This window comes from Filicampus tigris, chromosome 7, assembly GCF_054856515.1.
Source record: "Filicampus tigris isolate MCC_2025a chromosome 7, RoL_Ftig_1.0, whole genome shotgun sequence".
In the NCBI taxonomy this organism is placed as follows: domain Eukaryota; kingdom Metazoa; phylum Chordata; class Actinopteri; order Syngnathiformes; family Syngnathidae; genus Filicampus; species Filicampus tigris.
In genome coordinates this window covers 17,934,875-17,955,000 of record NC_141223.1, presented here as the reverse complement: position 1 = coordinate 17,955,000, position 20,126 = coordinate 17,934,875, and the positions used below count along the sequence as shown (strand labels likewise).

The 20,126-nt window shown below is 40.8% G+C and overlaps 1 protein-coding gene and 1 long non-coding RNA gene across 3 annotated transcripts in view; one reads left to right on the top strand and one right to left on the bottom strand.

Moving 5' to 3' along the window:
* Positions 1-20,126, top strand: part of prkd2 (protein kinase D2) — a 44,626-nt gene that overhangs the window by 19,673 nt on the left and 4,827 nt on the right. The window contains exons 2-14 of the mRNA XM_086035595.1: positions 11,006-11,144; positions 11,230-11,361; positions 11,476-11,675; positions 12,597-12,780; positions 14,741-14,812; positions 15,115-15,274; positions 15,360-15,471; positions 16,551-16,628; positions 16,721-17,033; positions 17,411-17,463; positions 17,595-17,667; positions 17,812-17,918; positions 19,838-19,999. Coding sequence (XP_085891721.1) covers positions 11,006-11,144; positions 11,230-11,361; positions 11,476-11,675; positions 12,597-12,780; positions 14,741-14,812; positions 15,115-15,274; positions 15,360-15,471; positions 16,551-16,628; positions 16,721-17,033; positions 17,411-17,463; positions 17,595-17,667; positions 17,812-17,918; positions 19,838-19,999 — 1,785 coding nt within the window. The remainder of the gene's footprint in view (positions 1-11,005; positions 11,145-11,229; positions 11,362-11,475; positions 11,676-12,596; positions 12,781-14,740; positions 14,813-15,114; positions 15,275-15,359; positions 15,472-16,550; positions 16,629-16,720; positions 17,034-17,410; positions 17,464-17,594; positions 17,668-17,811; positions 17,919-19,837; positions 20,000-20,126) is intronic.
* On the bottom strand, positions 2,105-12,515 carry LOC147144977 (uncharacterized). 2 transcript variants are annotated; one of them, XR_015087448.1, is made up of 4 exons: positions 12,295-12,515; positions 11,388-11,678; positions 11,203-11,311; positions 2,105-5,256 (listed from the first exon to the last, which is right to left on the bottom strand). It is a non-coding gene; the product is annotated as an uncharacterized LOC147144977 (long non-coding RNA). The 2 variants fall into 2 exon arrangements; XR_015087449.1 differs by having other exon boundaries at positions 11,428-11,678.

The window sequence follows — 20,126 nt, the reverse complement described above, 5'->3', positions numbered from 1 at the left end:
ATTAGTTTCCACAGCGGGTTGTTTATTTTTTTTTATTAATTTTAGTATTATTGCTTCATTTTAGTTTTCATTGCTTTTGTTATTAGTTTTCGTGTTTTTTACTATGTTTTTTTAATTGCAAAAATCATCACGGTATGTATTATGTAGTAAAATGTCATCAAAAAATATTTTAAAAACATTAAAAAAAAAATCCACAATCAAAGATGGACATTGTATAACAGTCCACAGACTTTGAAGTACAGTACTCTAAGTGCAACGACTGTTTGAACTTTCTTCTTTCAGTTAATGGCCGTGCTGAAATACTGAACAGAAAATTCAATCCCAAAGGCTCATGTATTAAGTTAATTGTTTAAGACGAAAACAAAGGATATTTTTTGCTATATTTATAGATTGTTAGTTTTGTAGTTTTAAGTTGATTTTTTTTTTTTAAGTTTTGTTTTTATAATCATTTCGTGAACCAAAATGTTTTTGTTTTTTTTTCCAATTTTAGTTTTAGTTAGGCTCGTTCAGATTGCAGGACTTAATGCTCAATTGTAATTTTTGGGTAAAATCCGATTTTATTGTGTAATCGATCACAGTATGTAATCCTCCCATCATCCCTCAGATTTAAACAGTTATCTTTGTTATGAAAGCACCAGGTCTGGAATGTAAATCGGATTATGTCAGCAGTTTCAGTTGCACATAAAATGCATTATTCAAGGGGGAAAAATCTAAGACTAATACTGTAGTCGTTATTATTAGTGAGCACGTGCAGAGGGGTTTTGTCTAAAATCAGCTATATGCCTGGAATCTGCCAATACCTGTCGCCATATTTTGCATGACATTCAGTATAGGCCTACCCATTCTATTTTACTGTATGCTTAAAACAAATTCTAAATACTTGGAAAATCGGGACATTTGAAATGTGTCCTGTCCCAAATGATGCCACTGAGGTTTGGGTTTCTCAACCTTCTTTAGCCAATGTTTAAAAATCCCCTGATACTCCACAGATAGCATTCGCAAATATTGTATCACAACATGCACAAGTAAAGATTTCATCACATTTGCACAATTAATAATGAGAATTCCTAATCCAATTTAAAATTCAGACTCCGAGACAAATGGCAAAAATATCTTAGGAGCCATCAAGAACAATGTGGGGATCACACTTAAGATTCCAAGGCGTGATGTTATCTCTGCTTGGCTCAGCATGCTCCCAAAGAACAAACACATATTTCTGCAACTCGCAGGGCATCTCAGGCCATTTGTTGTTTTGGTCCCTCTGGCATCTTTGAGTGGAAAAAGAGAGTGCACGCATACCAATTCTAATGAGGGCCATGCTCTTGACTGAACGTTAGATGGGAACATAGCTCTGTGCACTGCAAGCACATGGACACTTTTTCAAACGACACTAACGGACTAATTCATATTGTACTTGTGTGTGCGTGTGTACATATTTGTTTATTTATTTGTTTGCACTTAACGCTGCAAAAAAGGATTGATTGTTTTGTCAAAAAAAAAAAAGAGTCATTTATCACATTCACTTCATCTATTGATTCAAGCTTCATTTAATGCAGGGGTGTCAAACTCATTTTTGTCGCGGGCCATCTAGTTGTTATGGTTTCCCTCAGAGGGCCGCTATAACTGTGAACATAGAAATGTATGGTCACCTTATTTTATCACCCACAACATATTCATGGATAACTATTTTGAAATCAGAAGCCAGTTAATTGTTTGTTCAACTATTTGTCCATTTATTTTAAAGAGAGTGATTGGTAACAAAAAAGAATGCAATATCTGAAAACAATTAGCAAGAATCATGAAGTTGACACACACGTTTGCCTTTGCGGGCCACACAAAATGATCTCTGGGCCCGGATCAGGCCCTTGGGCCTTGAGTTCGACACCTATGATTTAAGCCCCTATCCAGCCTGTTTTCTATTTTTCCCTGCCTGCAACACACCTGATTTAAATGATCCGCTCATCACCAAGCTTTGCACAAGCCTGATAATGATTTTGATCATTTGTATCAAGTGTGTTCATGTAGGGAGAGATGGAAAAACAGGCTGGATAGGGGCTCTTGAGGACCGGGATTGAGCACCCCTGATTTAATGTAATCCCTTGGAGCTCCGCTGTTGTAGCGTAACAGAGTTGATTGAAGCCAAAAACATCCTTTTACTTTAAGATTCAAAAGCTCATCCAACCTGCAACTGCAGAGATGATTGGCGGTGATTGGTGATTTGCTGGTTCAGTGACGTCACAGGAGTGGATTGGCCCTTACACGCATGCACACACACACACGCGTGCGCACACACCCGCACACACAAACACACTACATTTGTTTGTTTAACATCATTCCCTTTCAGGCCGGCCAAGCCCAACAGGGAGCTGATGTCATGAGCCTTTATCCAATACATTTGTCAGTCATATCTGTGATTTTATGTTTTGAAATGACAGCAAATCATGCATTCACTTTGTGTTCTTAAATCCAGCATAGTCCACTCACTGTAAATGCTCCAAATCGAGGGTAGTGGGAGGAGCACCATGAGAGGAATGACGAGCATTTACGTTGACTGCTCCATATCATCGTCATCGCGTGACCTCATTGGGCCTAAAAATAGCAAGCCGGGCTTGTTCCATTGCTGGAAAGAGGAAAAAAAAACATTCCTGCGTTGCACCAGGTTGCTGTGAGGATCTAATGAGGGCAGGTCTTTGACGTCTTCACGTGCACGTTGCTACGGAAACATCTCATTACGCCACTCATGACTTCCATAGAGTTGGGGCTTTTCTTCTATCCAGTCCTGTGCCTGACATGTTAACAAGTGGACGTTTAGCTTGACTATTAAGGAAGCAGCGATGATCCTGTCTCCATTTAACTCCAACACATACACTTTAACTGTAAGCAGGTTTGATTGGTTCCACAGACGCACTTGGACGTTGAAGCAATGTGTCATTTGGAGGGATGCCTTGTGTTTCCTTTTGCCTATAAAATGACTTGGATCAGTTTTCTGTTGCTGTAGTCACCGCTGCTGCAGAAACGCATCATGTTGTCACACCATGTAGGGCCAAAAAGTTTCTCGTTGAGCTTCAGCCAACAGATTCTGCAGCTTTGCAGCATCTCTGGGCTACACTGCAGTGTCCAAATACAGAGTCTTACCCGTTGTCGCCCTGCGACATCTCACCCTTCCCTCACTCAGTCGTCTAGCTGCCATCTACTGCAAAACGTGAACGTTTTGCATGCATCAAAGAGTCGAGTATCAGTTTATATCAGTGTGAACCACAACCCAGACACTTCCCTCAATGTAGCACATTTTCAAGCCGTTGAAAGTCAACTGTATTTGTTAGACTATTACGTCTGACACCTCATTAGAAAGTATGGATTGAACAACAAAAAATGTTTTTGTCGTCAACTATGTGATGAAAGTCGAGCCTAATATACTTTGAGTAAAATACAACGCTCCCCGACATTTTTGGCGCCATGGACCGGTTTCACGTAAAAACACTTTTCGATGGACAAGCAAAGAAACATCCATGGTGAACAAAGTTCTTGCTAGCGCACAGTTGTTCTCTGAACCAAATAGCCAACATTTTAACGATGAAGATTGGGCTTCACTTGGAGCCGCTACCATTGTTCCTCACTACCAGTCCCAAGGTACCGCCGGTATGAGTTTTTAAGGCTAGCAGTGATTGAAATAGCCATGCTCTGACACAAACAGTTTTTTTAACTCTCGGACCCACGCAGACATTTGAAGACCTTTTCACCTTGTTTCACGCTTATTTTGCTGCTCCACAAAGTGTTGAGACTGGCCATGACGGCAGATGGGCCGGTGGAAAGTCCTCTTTAAATTGGCTAATGAGATGTGAAAAACACATGAGTAGCAATAGTCAAATTGCAGCATTAAATGTTAATGTGTAAGGGTAAAGTCAACTTGTCAACTAATAGGTTCCCTATTAGAGGTTACAAATAAATTTTGATACAGATTGTGGAGCGATATTAATCAGTCTGTTGTGATAATATCATATGAATATTGTTCAACTAATACATAGATGCCAGTTCTCCCTCACTTTTACAAAAGCAGAATTTCGGATTTCTCTCAGGCAGGTATTGCATCTTATTAGGTTGCGCAGGTGCACCTAATTATGTGGCCTGTTGGAGTATGAAATAATGACAATGATAATAATCAACAATAGAAGTTGTCCTGAAATAACATTCTAATTTAGGGAGATAAAAAACGACTTATTTATGCTAACACTTAAATTGAAGTATCAAATGTTGAAAATCTAAAAATGAAAACCAGGTGGTCATTCATTATTAAGTGGCAATGTGGTTTTTTTGTCTTCTGTATTTATAACCAAGTTAAAAAAAAGGTTTTATCTGAATACCAGATTATTCGATAAAATTTTCAGTAGGATATCCAAATACCAAAATATTCGATAGCTGCAGCCCTACTGCGGTCTAAACTGATAGTGTGATGGCGTTTCAAACACTGAGGTTTTCTCACGACGTGTTTTTTCTTGGAAATTGTGGTCAAGATTCCACTGTATATAATTACTATTCTGTAGGTGGTGAAGTTATAATTTAGGGAGTTAATAAGATAAAAATAACTATTAAAACATGTTTTTGCATTAATGTAACCACGTTACACACAATGCAATTAACAGAAAAGTTTGCGTGAGACATCCAGTTGAGAAAAAAAGAAAAAGAGGTACCAAATGAGTGAAACATACTTTTATTTTACTGGTATGCGCTTAACCGCTGGTAATCAGACCTCAGAGTACTCAGAGGTACGTGATCCCGATTAGAACACAAAAGGTACTTTATAGTGATATTGACCCTAATATTTGGTTAGGTTAAAAAAAACACAAAAAAAACAGTTATGCTGTGGACTACAAGTTTACTTTTCTGTAATGTGCGGTTGTACATCTGGCGGTGAAGCTACCCTCATCTGATATCGTGTGAACGTTCATGCCTGAGTTTGTGCGGCTTGACGGCGGCTCACGCTGAGCTGCAGAGGGGGAAGTGATGGGGGGGATGAAAAGCAGAAGCGCGCGGCTTCCTCAGCAAGGTATACCAGGCATTGTATTCATTTGCCGTTCTTCATTGCCACAATGCATCATAACAACCTAATCTATTGTTTCTATAATGTCACTGAATTAGCGCCACTTCAAGTCGAACATGATGCAGGAATGAGGACTTTTCACATCCACCCGCTTCCAGATTGTCTTTGACTCTTTTAGGTTGAAATCGAATGACTCACTTCCACATCGCGCCTGTGACCTGCATCATATGACAAAGCGTTTGAGGTCAGGGGTTGCACTCAATTTGGCATTCAATTTGTGCATGTGACAGAAGATACAACTTTGTGCTCACATTTCACCAGAGCTGGGCAGTCCATCCCGGCGCCGGAACGGTCCGTCCCGGACGGACGCCCATTTTTGGGATGAGGGACGGGAGCGACAAATTTTAAAAAAGGGTCGGACTAAGCAAGGGGGCGAAGGTGGATTTTAGTCCGGCCCACTTATCGTCCTCATGCATGTGACATGGCCACGAGGCGGCCAAAGTTAATCTCAACCGACTCGGCGAAATGGGCAAACGACAAAAATGAAATGACACACTGACATGTTGCTTCCGTGATGTCACCCTACGAGAGACCGTTTTGTGTGTGCATTGTGCACACAGAGATATATTACTTGTTTTGTTTTTGAGTGCGCTTTTTGTGTGTTATTAATAATGGCTTACCGCACTAAACTGTTTGCCCTTGATGACGTTATTGTTAGTGGTACTCGGCAACAATAATGCCACCCCCCCCACTTCAGATATTGTAGCTCTGACACAAAGGGAGGGATGTATTACAAATGTGGACTCCGCTTCCCATGCCTTTTTTCCAGACACGTTTGTGCTGAGTGAAGAGTTGGAGTGAGATAATTATGCAAACAATGCCAAGTTTCGGGTGTTCGGTGCATTGCTCAAAAGTGTACTTCTGATTCTGGAACTTGCATACTCAGAGTCAGGTCCGCAAAGCTAAGATCATGAGTAGTAGCCTTGAATTTTTAATTATGGTTATTCGGTTTTGTCTTTCAACTTGGTCTTGAGAGACATTTGCTGTCATGACAAAGTGTAAATACCACCTGGGATATTGAGTGACTGCAGATCGAATGTCTTGTGTGCGATTATTACCGTTATTTACTCTGCCGTGTCATTTGTTTTTGTTAGCACGGAGGACTATATTTTTTCAAAATACTTTGTGGAGGGATGGGGCTCTCACACTAAGAAAGAAATTCACCTTTTTAATGACAAATTCAGACACAAGAAGGAGGTGGTGATCTTTAAAGCTGTATAATTTTGTTTGGATCCAGCTTTCGATTTTTCAGCCTTGCTGGAGGTCGATGCTCTACGGATTGCCGTTCTAGCTACACTTAGACAATTTTATTTGCAAAGGATTGAACGATTTCAAATGTAACTGTAAAAATGCCGTGTAATGTATTTTAAAAAGAAAAGGTATGATGAAAGATGATAGTAATAATGTCCAAATGTCATGCGACTCTATAATATCCTCCATAGACGAGTAGCAAAGACGTGGTTTGCTAAGATATGGCTTCTGCAGTTGTGGTTGAAACACTTTGTATGTTTTGGATGGCCCGGGCGGGACATCTTAACCACGGTGGTTTCTCTCGATTGTGAACTTTCATGGAACTTTTAAATGTTTTCATCTAAGGACAAGGGATGATGATAATGATGATGGTGTCAAAATTACTCCTTAGTTTGCAGTTTTGTTGAATTACATTGAAATTACATACAGGAGTACACTTCTTTTTTTTTAACTAGACATGACACCAGGGTTGTTGAAGTCAGCCTTGAAGTTTTTTTCTTTTTTGTACAAGGTATCAGGAAGTCAAGATCTACAAAGTCCAGTATGCCCTCATAAGAACACGATGTCCAAATGGAAGAAAGTAGGTCAGTCAAGTAATTAGTGATGATAGCCATCACTGTCCAGTGTCCCGGCTTTAGTGCGACACTAGGTTACAAGTGGGGGGGGGGGTGCCTGGCTAACTTTTCAAAGTGGCTAGTATTCATATTTGTATACATCGTTTTACACTTTCAGCCTCTCTTAAGTTTACCTTTCAGTGTATAAATATGTGTAGCTAGCTAGATGAGTATAAAAAAGGATTAAGGATGGCTTGAAAGGCTCCAAAGGAAAGGGTAGGAGGTATTGATGGAGGGGAAACATGGGAGGGGGTGGAAGTAAAGAAGGCCTTGTTCATAATTCATTTCAGGCATAATGGTCTTGTTAGCCCAAAGAACTGCAGGTATAGTGAAGAAACCTGATCCCTGGTAACCCAAATCCAGGCTGGAGACACGGCCCAGTCTCCAGGACAAGGGCTCTACATGACACCATGGACTGTACATGCAAGGATTATACAGCCTATTTGCTGTCTGGACTGCGCACCTCTCTTTCAACACGACTGCTAACATCTCATCTTACAATGTACACACTAACATTGGCTGCTCATTTAATTGCAATACAAACATCTATTTTCCCCATGATGACTCAGTCAAAAGTACATTTCCCATCACTCCCTCTAGCTGGTAGCTGTCAGAAAATGAAAAGAAAGCAGTCATTTTCTCAGAGGCGACTCTATAATACCCAAACACCATAGAACTGTGGGCCGCTAAGACAGGACTGCTGCCATTGTGGTCAGCACACTGTGTATGTTTTGGATGTCCAGGACGGGACAAGACCATCTTGGTTTTTCTGGCAGGTTTGTGTATATGAAGAGTGCACTAATAGTAGCAGCATGGAATTAAAAAAAAAAAATGGAGCTGTGAGTCCTGTGTTTATAACCTGAAGAGTGTTCTGTTGGTCTGGTGAAAGTGGGACATCTGTGTTGTTCTGAGGGCTGTGGGTGATTGTAATTACACATTTTACTAGCTGCTCTTGGTCGTGTCAATGCCAGGTCCTGATGCATGTAGTTCTAACATTATTTGGTGTGCTTGTGTCTGTCTTTTAGAGTCTAGCTGTGGGGGAAAAAAGTGTGTTATGTTTGTTAAGACTCGGTTACACATCTTGTGCCAGCTGTGGTTAGGAATAATGCAGATACAGACTTTGCACAGTCCCTGTAAATCTTTACAAGTGTACTTTATATTGTTGAGGGTTTTACTGCAGCTGAGATGACTATGACAAATGAATATACAATATACCATGAACCCTGTTGATATTAAATCATCAATTCATTTCCCACCATTTGTCCTGTTTAGGGTTACGCGTGAGTTTGAGACTATCCTACAAGAGCCTAGACTTGTTTTACAATCTCACGTTCACACCTATGGGTATTTAGAGTCTTCACTGAACCAAATGTACATGGTTTAGTCACCTGGAGTACTCGGAGAAAAGGTCCAAGGCAAGATTCGAACCCAGACCGTTTGACTCTCAGGCAAACATGCTAATCACATGCTGTAAATATGATGATGATATGTGTGGGGTCCACCCGACTGATGCGGGCCGGGGGTGTCTGTGGTGGTGACACTCCTGTGGCCGTGGGCTGTCATTCCCCTCAGCGTGGATGAGCTCCCTTTGGGTAGCTCTTTGGGTCATATGGTTTCTCTGTGCCTTGTCATGTCTTTTTAACACGGTTTAACAGGTTGCGTGCTTTGTGTGTGTGTGGTTGAGGGTGTGCGTGTGTGTGTGTGTGTGTGTGAGTGCTGATGTAGTGGTGGATATATGTCTTTGGGTTTGTTTGAAGGGAGGGCGGCTACGGGTCGTCTTTTTATGTTGTGATTGAGTGAAAATGTGATTTGATTGATGATTGATGATTCAAAAGTTAGATCGGCACTATGATTTTGTCAGCACTGTCTGAGCCACTTTTACCACAGCTGATGAACAAATCTTCAAGCATGTGTCAGATATTTTCTGTAACCACATGGTGCTGATTATACTGTACATTTTCAATTCTGTCAAGCCACTGGATGTTCTTAAATTTGCTAACCCTGCTACTTCTCTTACTTGGGATGATCATCACATTGGTTCAAGAGAACAGCGTTCCAATTCTGAGATCATTGGGATGGATTTAGGGCTGTCACAAACTAATCTTTTTCGAATTGAGTATCCTATTGATTATTGCATCGATTAATCAGGGAATCCCCCCAAAACAAAATGGAACTTTTTAGTTTTTTTAATCAGGGAAAATGTCCTTTAGACAAGGACACCTCCACACATAACACGTGAGTTTGCCAAAATGAATATTTGAACACTAATATACTATTTTCGAAGTAAAGAGGATTTTAATATTGATTTAATATTCAAGGATCTGGTGTCGGTCACTTTCACAAGTGCCTCTCTTTGGTATACTGTAATTCTTGGATTGATCATTTATAGCCGTAAAAGTATTGCCTGAAGCGTTACAGCAAATGCACTTGATGAAACTCGGAACATTGGTTCCAGGTTCCTCAAAAATAATTGAAAAAAGAATAATAATTAACTAATAATTAGTTTTGAGGCGTACATTTACCAAGTTGGTCGACTTTTTCCCCCAGCCCTAGGTGGAATTGCATTATGTGAGAATCAATCAATGATATGCATGTTTATGAATACATTTGAACTGTTATGAGGAAAATAATCCCGTAAAACAATAAACACATCTATTACCAGCCGTTTTCAAAGCAAAGTTCCCCATATTGCAAATTGTTTTCGAGTAGTCTGACTGAGCTGTCAAGACACATAGAATATTGTGTTCTGTAACAATAAAAGCGCTAAACCTATAGCGGGTTCCCGTATGTTGGATATTTACTGAATTAATGAGTTTGCATGTAATACATTTCTGCTAGAATTCAAGGATATCTGCATATCAACACCATCACACTTTGTACTTTGTATTATCTACTTTCTCCTATAGCATCCTTTGTGATTGATTTTATGGCTAAGTTAATGATCTAATGTGTATTAAAAAGGCCACTTTGTATGATTTTATGTGTTTGCTAGTGGACTGTGTGGTTAAGAGCAGGAGCCACCACTGGGGTGCGGTGCCCTCTAGCTTGGCACTAGTACAAGACAGGCCTGTATATCAGATGTGGTGCTGCCTGTTTACAAACTAAGGCAGCCACTGCGTGTGTATGTGTGCGTGTGTCTGTGAGCCTATATGTGTGTGTGTGTGCGTTTTTGTGAGAAAACGAAGGGTGGTGCTGTTTTAAAGGACACTGTGTGCGTTGCTAAGTGAAGAGGAGGTGCATCATTGTGTCCATCCAAGGCGTTGACCGGGGTTATGCTTCCTGTACATTGCTAACTTTTGACCATATCGCGAACTTTGACTGCAACACAGGAAAAACAACAACATTACTCTTCTTGCACTACATGCATCAACTTGAATGTGATATTGTTGGGACTTTGATACCTGTTAGCCTGGAACTGTACTATTATAGAAATGGGCTGATAACTAATGTCTAATAGTAGGGCTACGCAATACAGTATATCGGAAAAATATTTTTATCTCGATAATGGCTCGTGCAATATGCATATCGCAGAGATGTGCAATAGATTTTATATGGTATTGTATGCTTTTATCTGACTGCCCAATCAGATGCAACCATTAATGCGCATCACCATCCAATTGGAGAATAGTATCTTGGAGAATTGCTAACACGAAATAACTACATATATATCATATGTTTTTCCAATATCGTAATGTAATATTGTGTTTATGCGCTAAAAGCCTACTATAATATCAACATAGTGTGATTGTTTATGGGCTGTTGGTGCTGAGCACATAATGTACATTGAACATCCAACGTCAACCTCAATTTTTCCCCAGTGCACAAAATGTAATTTTAAGGAATCAATGTGGACATTTTCCATAGTGTATTACTATACATATTACCCAATATTTGATATTTTCTGTGATCATTTTTAAGAATAAACGAGTAAAACCATGTCTCAGGCAGTGTGAAGAAAGCTCTTCATAATGCAAGTCTGTTTTTGTTTTTTCCAAACAGCCCAATTAACGGATGTGTGATGTTCTCTTTTTGTATGGTGCAGTTCCCAGAGTGTGGCTTCTATGGTATCTACGATAAGATTTTGCTGTTTAAGCACGACACATCAACCAGCAACATCCTGCAGCTGGTTAAAACAGCAGGTGACATTCAGGAGGGAGATCTGGTGGAGGTGGTGCTTTCTGGTAAGCAGTGTAAAAAAACAAAAAACAAAAAAAAACATTTAATCTGTTAGGACCTTACCTATAAATGGATTCTTTTTTCTTTTAGCGGCAGCCACATCAGAAGATTTCCAGATTCGTCCCCACGCTCTGAACGTGCACTCCTATCGGGCCCCTGCCTTTTGCGATCACTGTGGAGAGATGTTGTTTGGACTGGTCAGACAAGGGCTCAAGTGTGATGGTGAGAACAGTTTTTTTCACCCGTACAATTATGTCACGGGTTGTCAACCTCGCATTCATCACTCGCCGTTGCTGTTATGTTCCCCGGTTGCCTGTGCCATGGCTCCCCCTGCAGGGTGTGGACTGAACTACCACAAGCGCTGTGCATTCAGCATTCCAAACAACTGTAGAGCTCGGAAGAGACGCCTGTCCACCACCTCTGTGAACAGCAGCCAGTCCCTGCGGCTCTCCACCAGCGAGTCCGTTTGCAGCGTCGGTACAACATCTACCTCCTGCACCGACGACTCTGGCCTGGTCCGCTCACACACGCAAATGGTACTAATAAAAGGATACACACCGACATGCTTGGGAATTCAAAACAGTCTCTTCCAAGATGCGAGTTGATCTCCAATTTAGAAAATAAAACTCTGTGAAGAGGGAAATGCAGTTTAACATTCTTATGTCATACAAGTGTAAAATGAAATTAACCACTGTTAATATTCCATTCAGCCATTTTCTATACTGCTTGCCGTAATCAGTGGGTGAGCTGGAGCCTATCACAGCTGACTTTAGGTGAGAGGCAGGGTACAACCTGGACTGGTCGCCTGCCAATCACTGGGCACATATGGACAAAGAACCATTTACGCTCACATTTGTTCCTATGGACCGTTTAGCGCTGGGGTTGGCAAACTATGGCCCATGAGTACCATACAACCCACTCCATTCTCTAATTCAAGCATTTGCATTAATAACAAGAGCCCTGCAATAATTGTTGCATTAATTTAGAAGTTTTTTTTTTTCTAGAATAGGTTAATAAAATGTATTTATTATTGTTTGGTACTTTTTAAATAATGTATCCCAACTTGCCTATGTTCTGCCGCAGATTACTCAAGAATGACCAATGCTTGAAAACTTTTTTTTTTTTTTTTTTTTTTATGAGTGAAGAGAGTCTAACCTTTCTTTTGGTAGGTTCCATGTGTATGTAGTCATAAAACACAATATTCTGTGGGCCTTCAAAGATGACCTCGAAAATCCTCGAAAATGGCAGGCACTGAGGAGCTTAGCTGCGCTGCGAATGGCTGGAATTGAATGAGTTAATGTTAAAACATGTAAATAATTTCAAGTGATGGTTACAACAGCTGAAGTGCAGAGGGAAATGATTGTTTATGATGTATATGCTTTGGAGCTGAGTCTCTTCATGTCAGGAAAAACACATACACACACTCAATCCCTTTCTTTCGTCCCTTTCTACCATAGCCCCGGACGCCGAGTGAGGCACGGCGCTTTTACACGGGCCGTCCCGTACATTTGGACAAGATCCTGATGAGCAAGGTGAAAGTGCCACACACGTTTGCCGTCCACTCGTACACGCGTCCGACAGTGTGCCAGTACTGCAAGAGGCTCCTTCGAGGGATCTTCAGGCAGGGCCTGCAGTGCAAAGGTAAGTAAAAATACAATAGTACACACACACAGGTCACACGATATTTAGAACTGAAACAATTAATCGAATAATTCAGTTACAAGCAAAAAGTCCAAGCAAAATCTCTGCCTCGAAGCTTCAAAGTTATCTTTTTTTCCCCACACGGACTAATGTTACTGCATACTCACTCAATACGCAGTGCAGAAACGTGACACAATGATGGCAAGCTAGAGGGAAGGAGTGCGTAAAGACAGAGGACGCCCAAAGATTGGGATATTTCATACTTAAAGCTGAAGTCAACCCAAACATATTTTTTTCAAGAATATGTTCCCAGCAGGCCCACTAGTTGAAACACGGCATTCTGATTAATTTTTAGTTCGTGGAATAAAAGTTAAGCAGCAAAATGCACTCGTTTTTAGCCATCTCTGGGGGCAGCCGTTTTGTCTTCTGTCGACTGAAAATGACATCACAACTGCTCACAATGACCAATCACGGCTCAGATTCAGAAAACAGGTCAGCCGTGATTGGTCGTTGTGAGCATTTGTGATGTCATTTTCAGTCGGCAAAAGACAAAATGGCCGCCCCCAGGGATGGCTAAATACGAGTGCATGTTGCTGCTTAACTTATATTTCACAAACACAAAATTAACCAGAATGCTGTGTTTCAACTAGTGGGCCTGCTGTTAACATATTCTTGAAAAATATATGTTTGGGTTGACTTCCGCTTTAAATAGACAAAGTGCAATGTGTTTACTGCGAAGCAGAACTACCTACTGTACCACAACAGCAACATAAGGTAGAGATGTTGCTAATGTAATGTAGTTCACCACTGTTAGTTAGAACATATTGTAATGCACCCACAAGTAGTCAAGGACAGACACAGCCGTCGGTGCACTTTCGTTCACTTTATTCAACAAACATAACAAAATGATAAGCACATTCATATAGGGCTGCACGATATATTGAAAAAATATCAATAGCGCGATATTGGCCCATACAATATGCATATCGCAAAGACATGCAATGGTTTTCTTATGGAATTGTATGCTTTTATCTGAATTTGACCAGTCAGGCGCAAATTTAAATGTGCATCGCCACCCAATAGTTGAACTTTATCTAGGGCAGGGGTGTCAAACTCATTTTTTGTCTGGGGCCACATCATATATATGGGGTCTCTTGGAAGGCCGTTATGACTGTGAACGCATATAAATGTATGATCGCCTTATATGTTCGCATATACACAACAAATTGGTGGATGGCTAGTTTTGAAATTAGAAGCCGGTAAGTAATTTCTGTTAGATTATTTTTCAATTTATTTTATAGGGGAGTATTGGTAACAAATAACACAATGCAGTATCCCGTATATCAATGTTGTTAAAAATGAAAACAATTTGCAAGAAACGTGAAATTTATGCACGATTTGCCTTTGTGGGCCACATAAAATGAGATTACGGGCCGGATCTGGCCCCCGGGCCTCGAGTTTGAGTGATGTAGGGTAATTACAATTAATTAGCCAAGAATACGTTGAGCTTGCTTATTTCGCTGCATGGAAAAAATATATTTACTAATTAGGTAATAAGAATGTCATTTCTTTTGGAACATGTTAAATATCGATATCACTGTAGTCAACAAACATATGGCATATTGCATGTTTTTCCAATATCGTGCAGCCCTACATTCATACATAAGCTGCTATGGCCACTCCCTGACTCCCTGGCACTCAATACAGGCTGGCTAACCGTTAGCCAGTTAACATCCAGTTCGTTGCTGACTCAAGCATTAAAGCCACATACACTCAAATTCACAGATATTATAGTGTGGACAGTGCCTCCCGTGCATATTTTGTTGTTTAATCATGCAAAATCAACTTTTATCCAATTAACCGATGGGATAATCGGTAGTCTAATCGATTCTAACAATATTTGATACCTGTATTATGACCATTATGATCTCAGTCATTTTTTTTTATGTATTGTTCTCAGACTGCAAGTTCAACTGCCATAAACGCTGTGCATACAAAGTTCCTAATGACTGTCTTGGCGAAACCATCGGAGGTAGGTGAACCTGTACATGTAATCTCTTCAGTGCTAGAATGCTAACCCTGCCTGAGTTAATAAAACAATCTCATTTGCATGCTTGTACATATCGATAACCATGATAACCAAATTGGACTGGAGCTCATTCCCACTAATCTGTTTGTGTTCTGAGAAAACAGAAATAATAGCGATAAGTCTGAATGCGTGCGTGTTGAATGGTAGTCATCCAAGTAAAAAGCAGCCATTTGTATAACACATAACCTGTAAGAAATTAAGTTGCACTCAACTCCGTTTACCTCCTTTTAAATGAATGTTCCTAGATATGTTGAGTCCCAGTGCTGACCCTGAGGTGCCCATGGACTACACCAGCGACTATGACGCCTCAGACAAGTCATCTATGGACGACTCAGACGAGGCTTGCAGCATCCCGGGCTCCTTTTCTCCCGAGAGCAACCAGGGTGGCGTCAGTGCAGACCAGAGGTATTCAAAGAGGACATATAAAATCTCCCACATTGACACTAACTTTATGTCGGAATTAACACCTGCCTTCTGTGCTTCTTCCTAGCGTTTACATTCCACTCATGAGGGTGGTCCAGTCAGTGAGGCAAACAACCCGTCGATCCAGCACAGCTATCAAGGAGGGATGGATGGTTCACTACAGCAATAAGGACACACTGGTACTTTTAGCTTTACTAAGTCATTTCAGTTACGGATGTGGTTCCCTTTTCGTCCTTTCCTATTGCTTCTCAGTCTCGCTAGTCCTTTTACCCCTGCCAAGGTTAATTAGCTTTTTCAAAAAATATGATTTGTTAGCAGGATTATGCCAAAAACTCATAACCAATATCAACAAAACGATGTCAATTAGGGAATAATTACCATCAAGTTACATAGCGTTTGTGTAGTGTTTTGGATAAAGGCGTGGATCCAGGATTCCTTTATTATAAACATTTGGAAATAGGGACATTTTTCAAAATTCTACTTGATTTTTCCAGGGAAATGCATGAATGAAAAAATTCAAGCGTATGCTAGAGTTGGCTCCCTGTGAAGATGTGCAATTTTGTACAGATCCACATTAGGATAATACAATTTTTGTGGATGTCTCCACCCTACTGAATTTCCTTCTAATTTTCATGTACTCAGCAAAGGATTTTTCAGAGGCATCTTGTATTTTGCTGATTGGGTTGGAAAAATCAAGCATTTGTACTCGTTCATAATTGTCGGGTCCATTTAAAACCAAAACTATTTGTTATGGTTCCAAATTAGTCACACAAACACGAAGCCGTGCATGCTTTTAAAAAAATAGATATTTTATTTAGATTATTTTTTCCTTTTATATTGAATTGCATATTGAAATATTTGTTTGATACTAAGTATATTTTCAAACACATACTACTACTATTTCGTGCGTCTTGAAAACAAAATCCAGACATATGCCTTACAGTAAATGGGATATCTGTGAATGTGTACAATTTGCTGATCTACTTAACAATGATTCAACCTTGGCAGAGGTTTGCACTGGAGTTCTCATTCGCATTCTAGTTTTTACTTGGAATATTTTTCCTCTCTTGCTGCACCATTAACACTTGCTCTGTCATCTTTGTCTTTTTTTCCCTTACTTCTTTCTTGTCACTCTTAATTCCTCCACTTCTCAGCCTTCCTATCACCTGGCCATTCTTCTTCTCTTCCTCTTGGACATCAACTCTCAAACATTGCCAATCCTCCCCTTACATGTCCTCTGCGTGCGCTACCCCAACAGAGAAAGAGACACTACTGGCGTCTGGACTGTAAGTGCATCATCCTTTTCCAGAACAACACCTCAAACAAATATTACAAGGTAAGTCCAGATAGCTCCATTTCATTGTAGAATGTCACAATTCGAGTAAGCCACCATTGTTTTGTCTTATCCTGGATCCATGTTCCTTGCAGGAGATCCCTCTATCAGAAATCCTGGAGGTGCGACCTGCCGGCAACTTCACCTTGGTACCCTCCGGTACAAACCCGCACTGCTTCGAGATCATCACGGGCACCATGTGCTACTTTGTGGGGGAGGACTCCAACACGCTTGCGCCCCTGTCCCCCCAGCATGCCCTCCCCCAATCACCCCCATCCCCTAGCCAAGTGGCGCCCAACAGTGGCATTGGGCGCGAGGTGGCCAAGGCGTGGGAGAGCGCCATTCGTCAGGCCCTCATGCCGGTCATCTTCCAGGATGCCCCGCCAGCAGAGGGAAACACCACTCACAGTGAGTCACACCTCCACTGAGATAGTTTTGCCAAGAGAAGATTTAGTTGCTGTTGACATTGGCAAACGCAGTAATAGAGGGTCTCCTAAAAGTCACTATACAGTGCGCTTCCTTTATTCTGTTTCGATTCAGCAATCATTCTTACGGATTTATGGCCATCAGCATTTGGTAGCTTAAAGCAACACTATGCAGGTTTTCGAGTCTAATAAAATATTTTTTATAACTCTTTTGATGAGACATTGACTTACAACTGGTTGAATGGTACATTTGTCATGGCCTGCATCGCTTTTAATGGCACTAGGCAACTTTGAGGAGGACCCCACAAATCCTGCCACACACGAAAACTACAAATGTCCCGACTTGTGTCTCCTCTTTAGGGCAAGCCTCTGTGAGCATTTCTGTGTCGAACAGTCAAATCCAAGAGAACGTGGTATGTCCATTTTTTTTTTTTCCACACTTTCATAATCCTTGAAAAGAAAAGAAAAGCATTATATGAATAAATTAATAATAACATACAGTGCTGCATATGGTTATTAATGCTTTTAATGGGCCTTTCCGCAGGACATTGGTACAGTGTACCAGATATTTGCGGATGAAGTTCTGGGTTCTGGGCAATTTGGAGTTGTGTATGGAGGTATGACCATACACATGAGCTTTCAAAAACACGTCTTAAAAGTCCCAGACAATTTTGTTAAATAACCAAGCAAATGCTCCTCCTACCATATTTTTTTGCTCACAGAAATAGGCACAGTTCTAAATGACAATATTCTCCTTTCAGGAAAGCACCGGATGACTGGGAGGGATGTGGCGGTCAAAGTTATTGATAAGCTCCGCTTCCCAACTAAGCAGGAGAGCCAGCTAAGGAACGAGGTGGCCATTCTGCAGGTAAAACGCACGCTGCTATGCTTCAAAACCCACAATGCAATGTGTGTTGTTTTGTTGTGTCACTTTGATTGACATTCTTGTCAATGCTCATGTCCACCTATAAGTGAAAGCCAAATTACAAATTTACAATTACTTAAGATTCATCCACCCATCCATTATCCAAACCACGTATCCTCACAAGGCTCACGGGTGTGCTGGAGCCTATCCCAGCTGTCTCCAGGCAGTAGGCGGAGTTAGGATTTGGCATCGATAACCGGGGATGGAGTGGAACCGGGACCATCATTCCGGTTCTGCCGGAATCATTAAAATTTTAGAATGGCGATGCTACGGATAAAAAAACGCGTGTGCACGGTGCTCAGCCCCTCCTGCCGCCGACGCTGCGGCGTGCGTGCTCGCCATGGCAGCGCCTCCTCACTGGCTGCTCCTCTCGGTCAGTCCCTCCGCTCACTTTGTTCTGGCAAGCCAGGGTCGTGGCGGCGACTCTGGACGTGAGCTGGGACCTTCCCACGGATCTTCCAGGATCCCACAGTGCAACAACAGTTCCATCATAAGTACACGCTCTCTGGTCCTTCTCGCCGTCCACTCACTCCTCTCACTCGCACACCCCTCCAATCCAGCGAGTCGCGTGATGCATTTAGGTACCTCGGGAACAACACAATTTAGCAAAACACACATGTGACGGACTGGGACCAAGTGGGTTGGCCAGAAATACCGCCCAGTAATTATAGACGGATGGATGCTGCCCAGCTCTGATAATTATACTGGTTACAAATAGCCCTTTGAGTAATTCATAGTAAAGTTCACAAACAGTAAAAAGTTCATGAAATTAAAGAACAGAGAAGTTCATAACATGAAATTAAAGAACAGAGAAGTTCATAAGATTAGTCCAAAAATAACTTTTTTTGTTGTTGTTGTTAAGAATCGGAATCGACAATCGTTAGGAACTGGAATCGAAACAAAGAACCTGAATTTGAACTGGAATCGTCCAAATTCAAACGATGCCCAACCCTAGGCGGGGTACACCCTGAATTGGTTGCCAGCCAATCATAGGGCATACAGAGACAAACAAACATTCACACTTACATAAGATTCTCTTAGGGCGTTATTAAAAATGTATGATACTGGGATGGGCACATTTTGTGCTCAAGGGCCACATTTGAAAAATGGGCCAGGTCATTTGTAAAGGTGGTAAAAACAAATGTGTACACGAAATACATTAAATATTTAATTTAAATGCATACTAACGGTTTGTTAAAGGTATGATAATTCACTCATTTAATAATTGTTCAAACATTATTAAAACATGTTGAATGTGTGTAAAATGTTTGCTTACATTACATATTTTGATTATTGTATTATTTACAATAATTAAATTAGTCAATTATTTAATTTAGAATATATGTATATTTCAATCAACCAATTAAGGCAAACCAAAAGCTAAATAAATGCAACAAATATCACAGGACTCATGATAATGTAAATACTCTGTGGACTGGATTATAGATCTGTGCATGCCATAATATAGTTTGCCCACCCATGACATAATCCACATTTAATTGATTCTGAAGTTTATCAGCTCTAGAAATGAAAATGCATTTTTTATAGTCACAACTGATGCTTTTGGATATACTCTAAGAAGGTGAACATGTTTGATATAAAGATAACTTAGTCATGTTAAACATGCAGTTAATTTATGACCAGATGGGGGCAGCAAAGGCTGACATCTCGCCATTAAAAAGTTGTTTATAATCAGTCCAACAACTTTCATCCCCTGAAGCTTTACAGTCCTTATCTTCCACTTGATTGTCATCACTAATCTGTCCTCTTTGCCAAGATTGATGTTCTCCCTCTTCAGTGGAATGTGAATCTGAAACCTATCCTTTAAATCACTAACAATATAATTGGAATCTCACTTTCAGAGTTTGCGCCACTTGGGCATCGTAAATCTGGAGTGTATGTTCGAGACCCCGGAGAAGGTGTTTGTTGTCATGGAGAAGCTCCATGGCGACATGCTCGAGATGATCCTCTCCAGCGAGAAAGGCCGACTGCCTGAGAGGCTCACCAAATTTCTCATCACTCAGGTGTGCATGCGCGCCGGCACTCAGGGAGTTTATGTCATTATATATGCTTTGTGTGCGTGCTGCTTGTGGTTTTGCTCTCACAGTGTCAGACATAATTGCATGTGAAAGTGTGCTTTTTTGTGGCCTC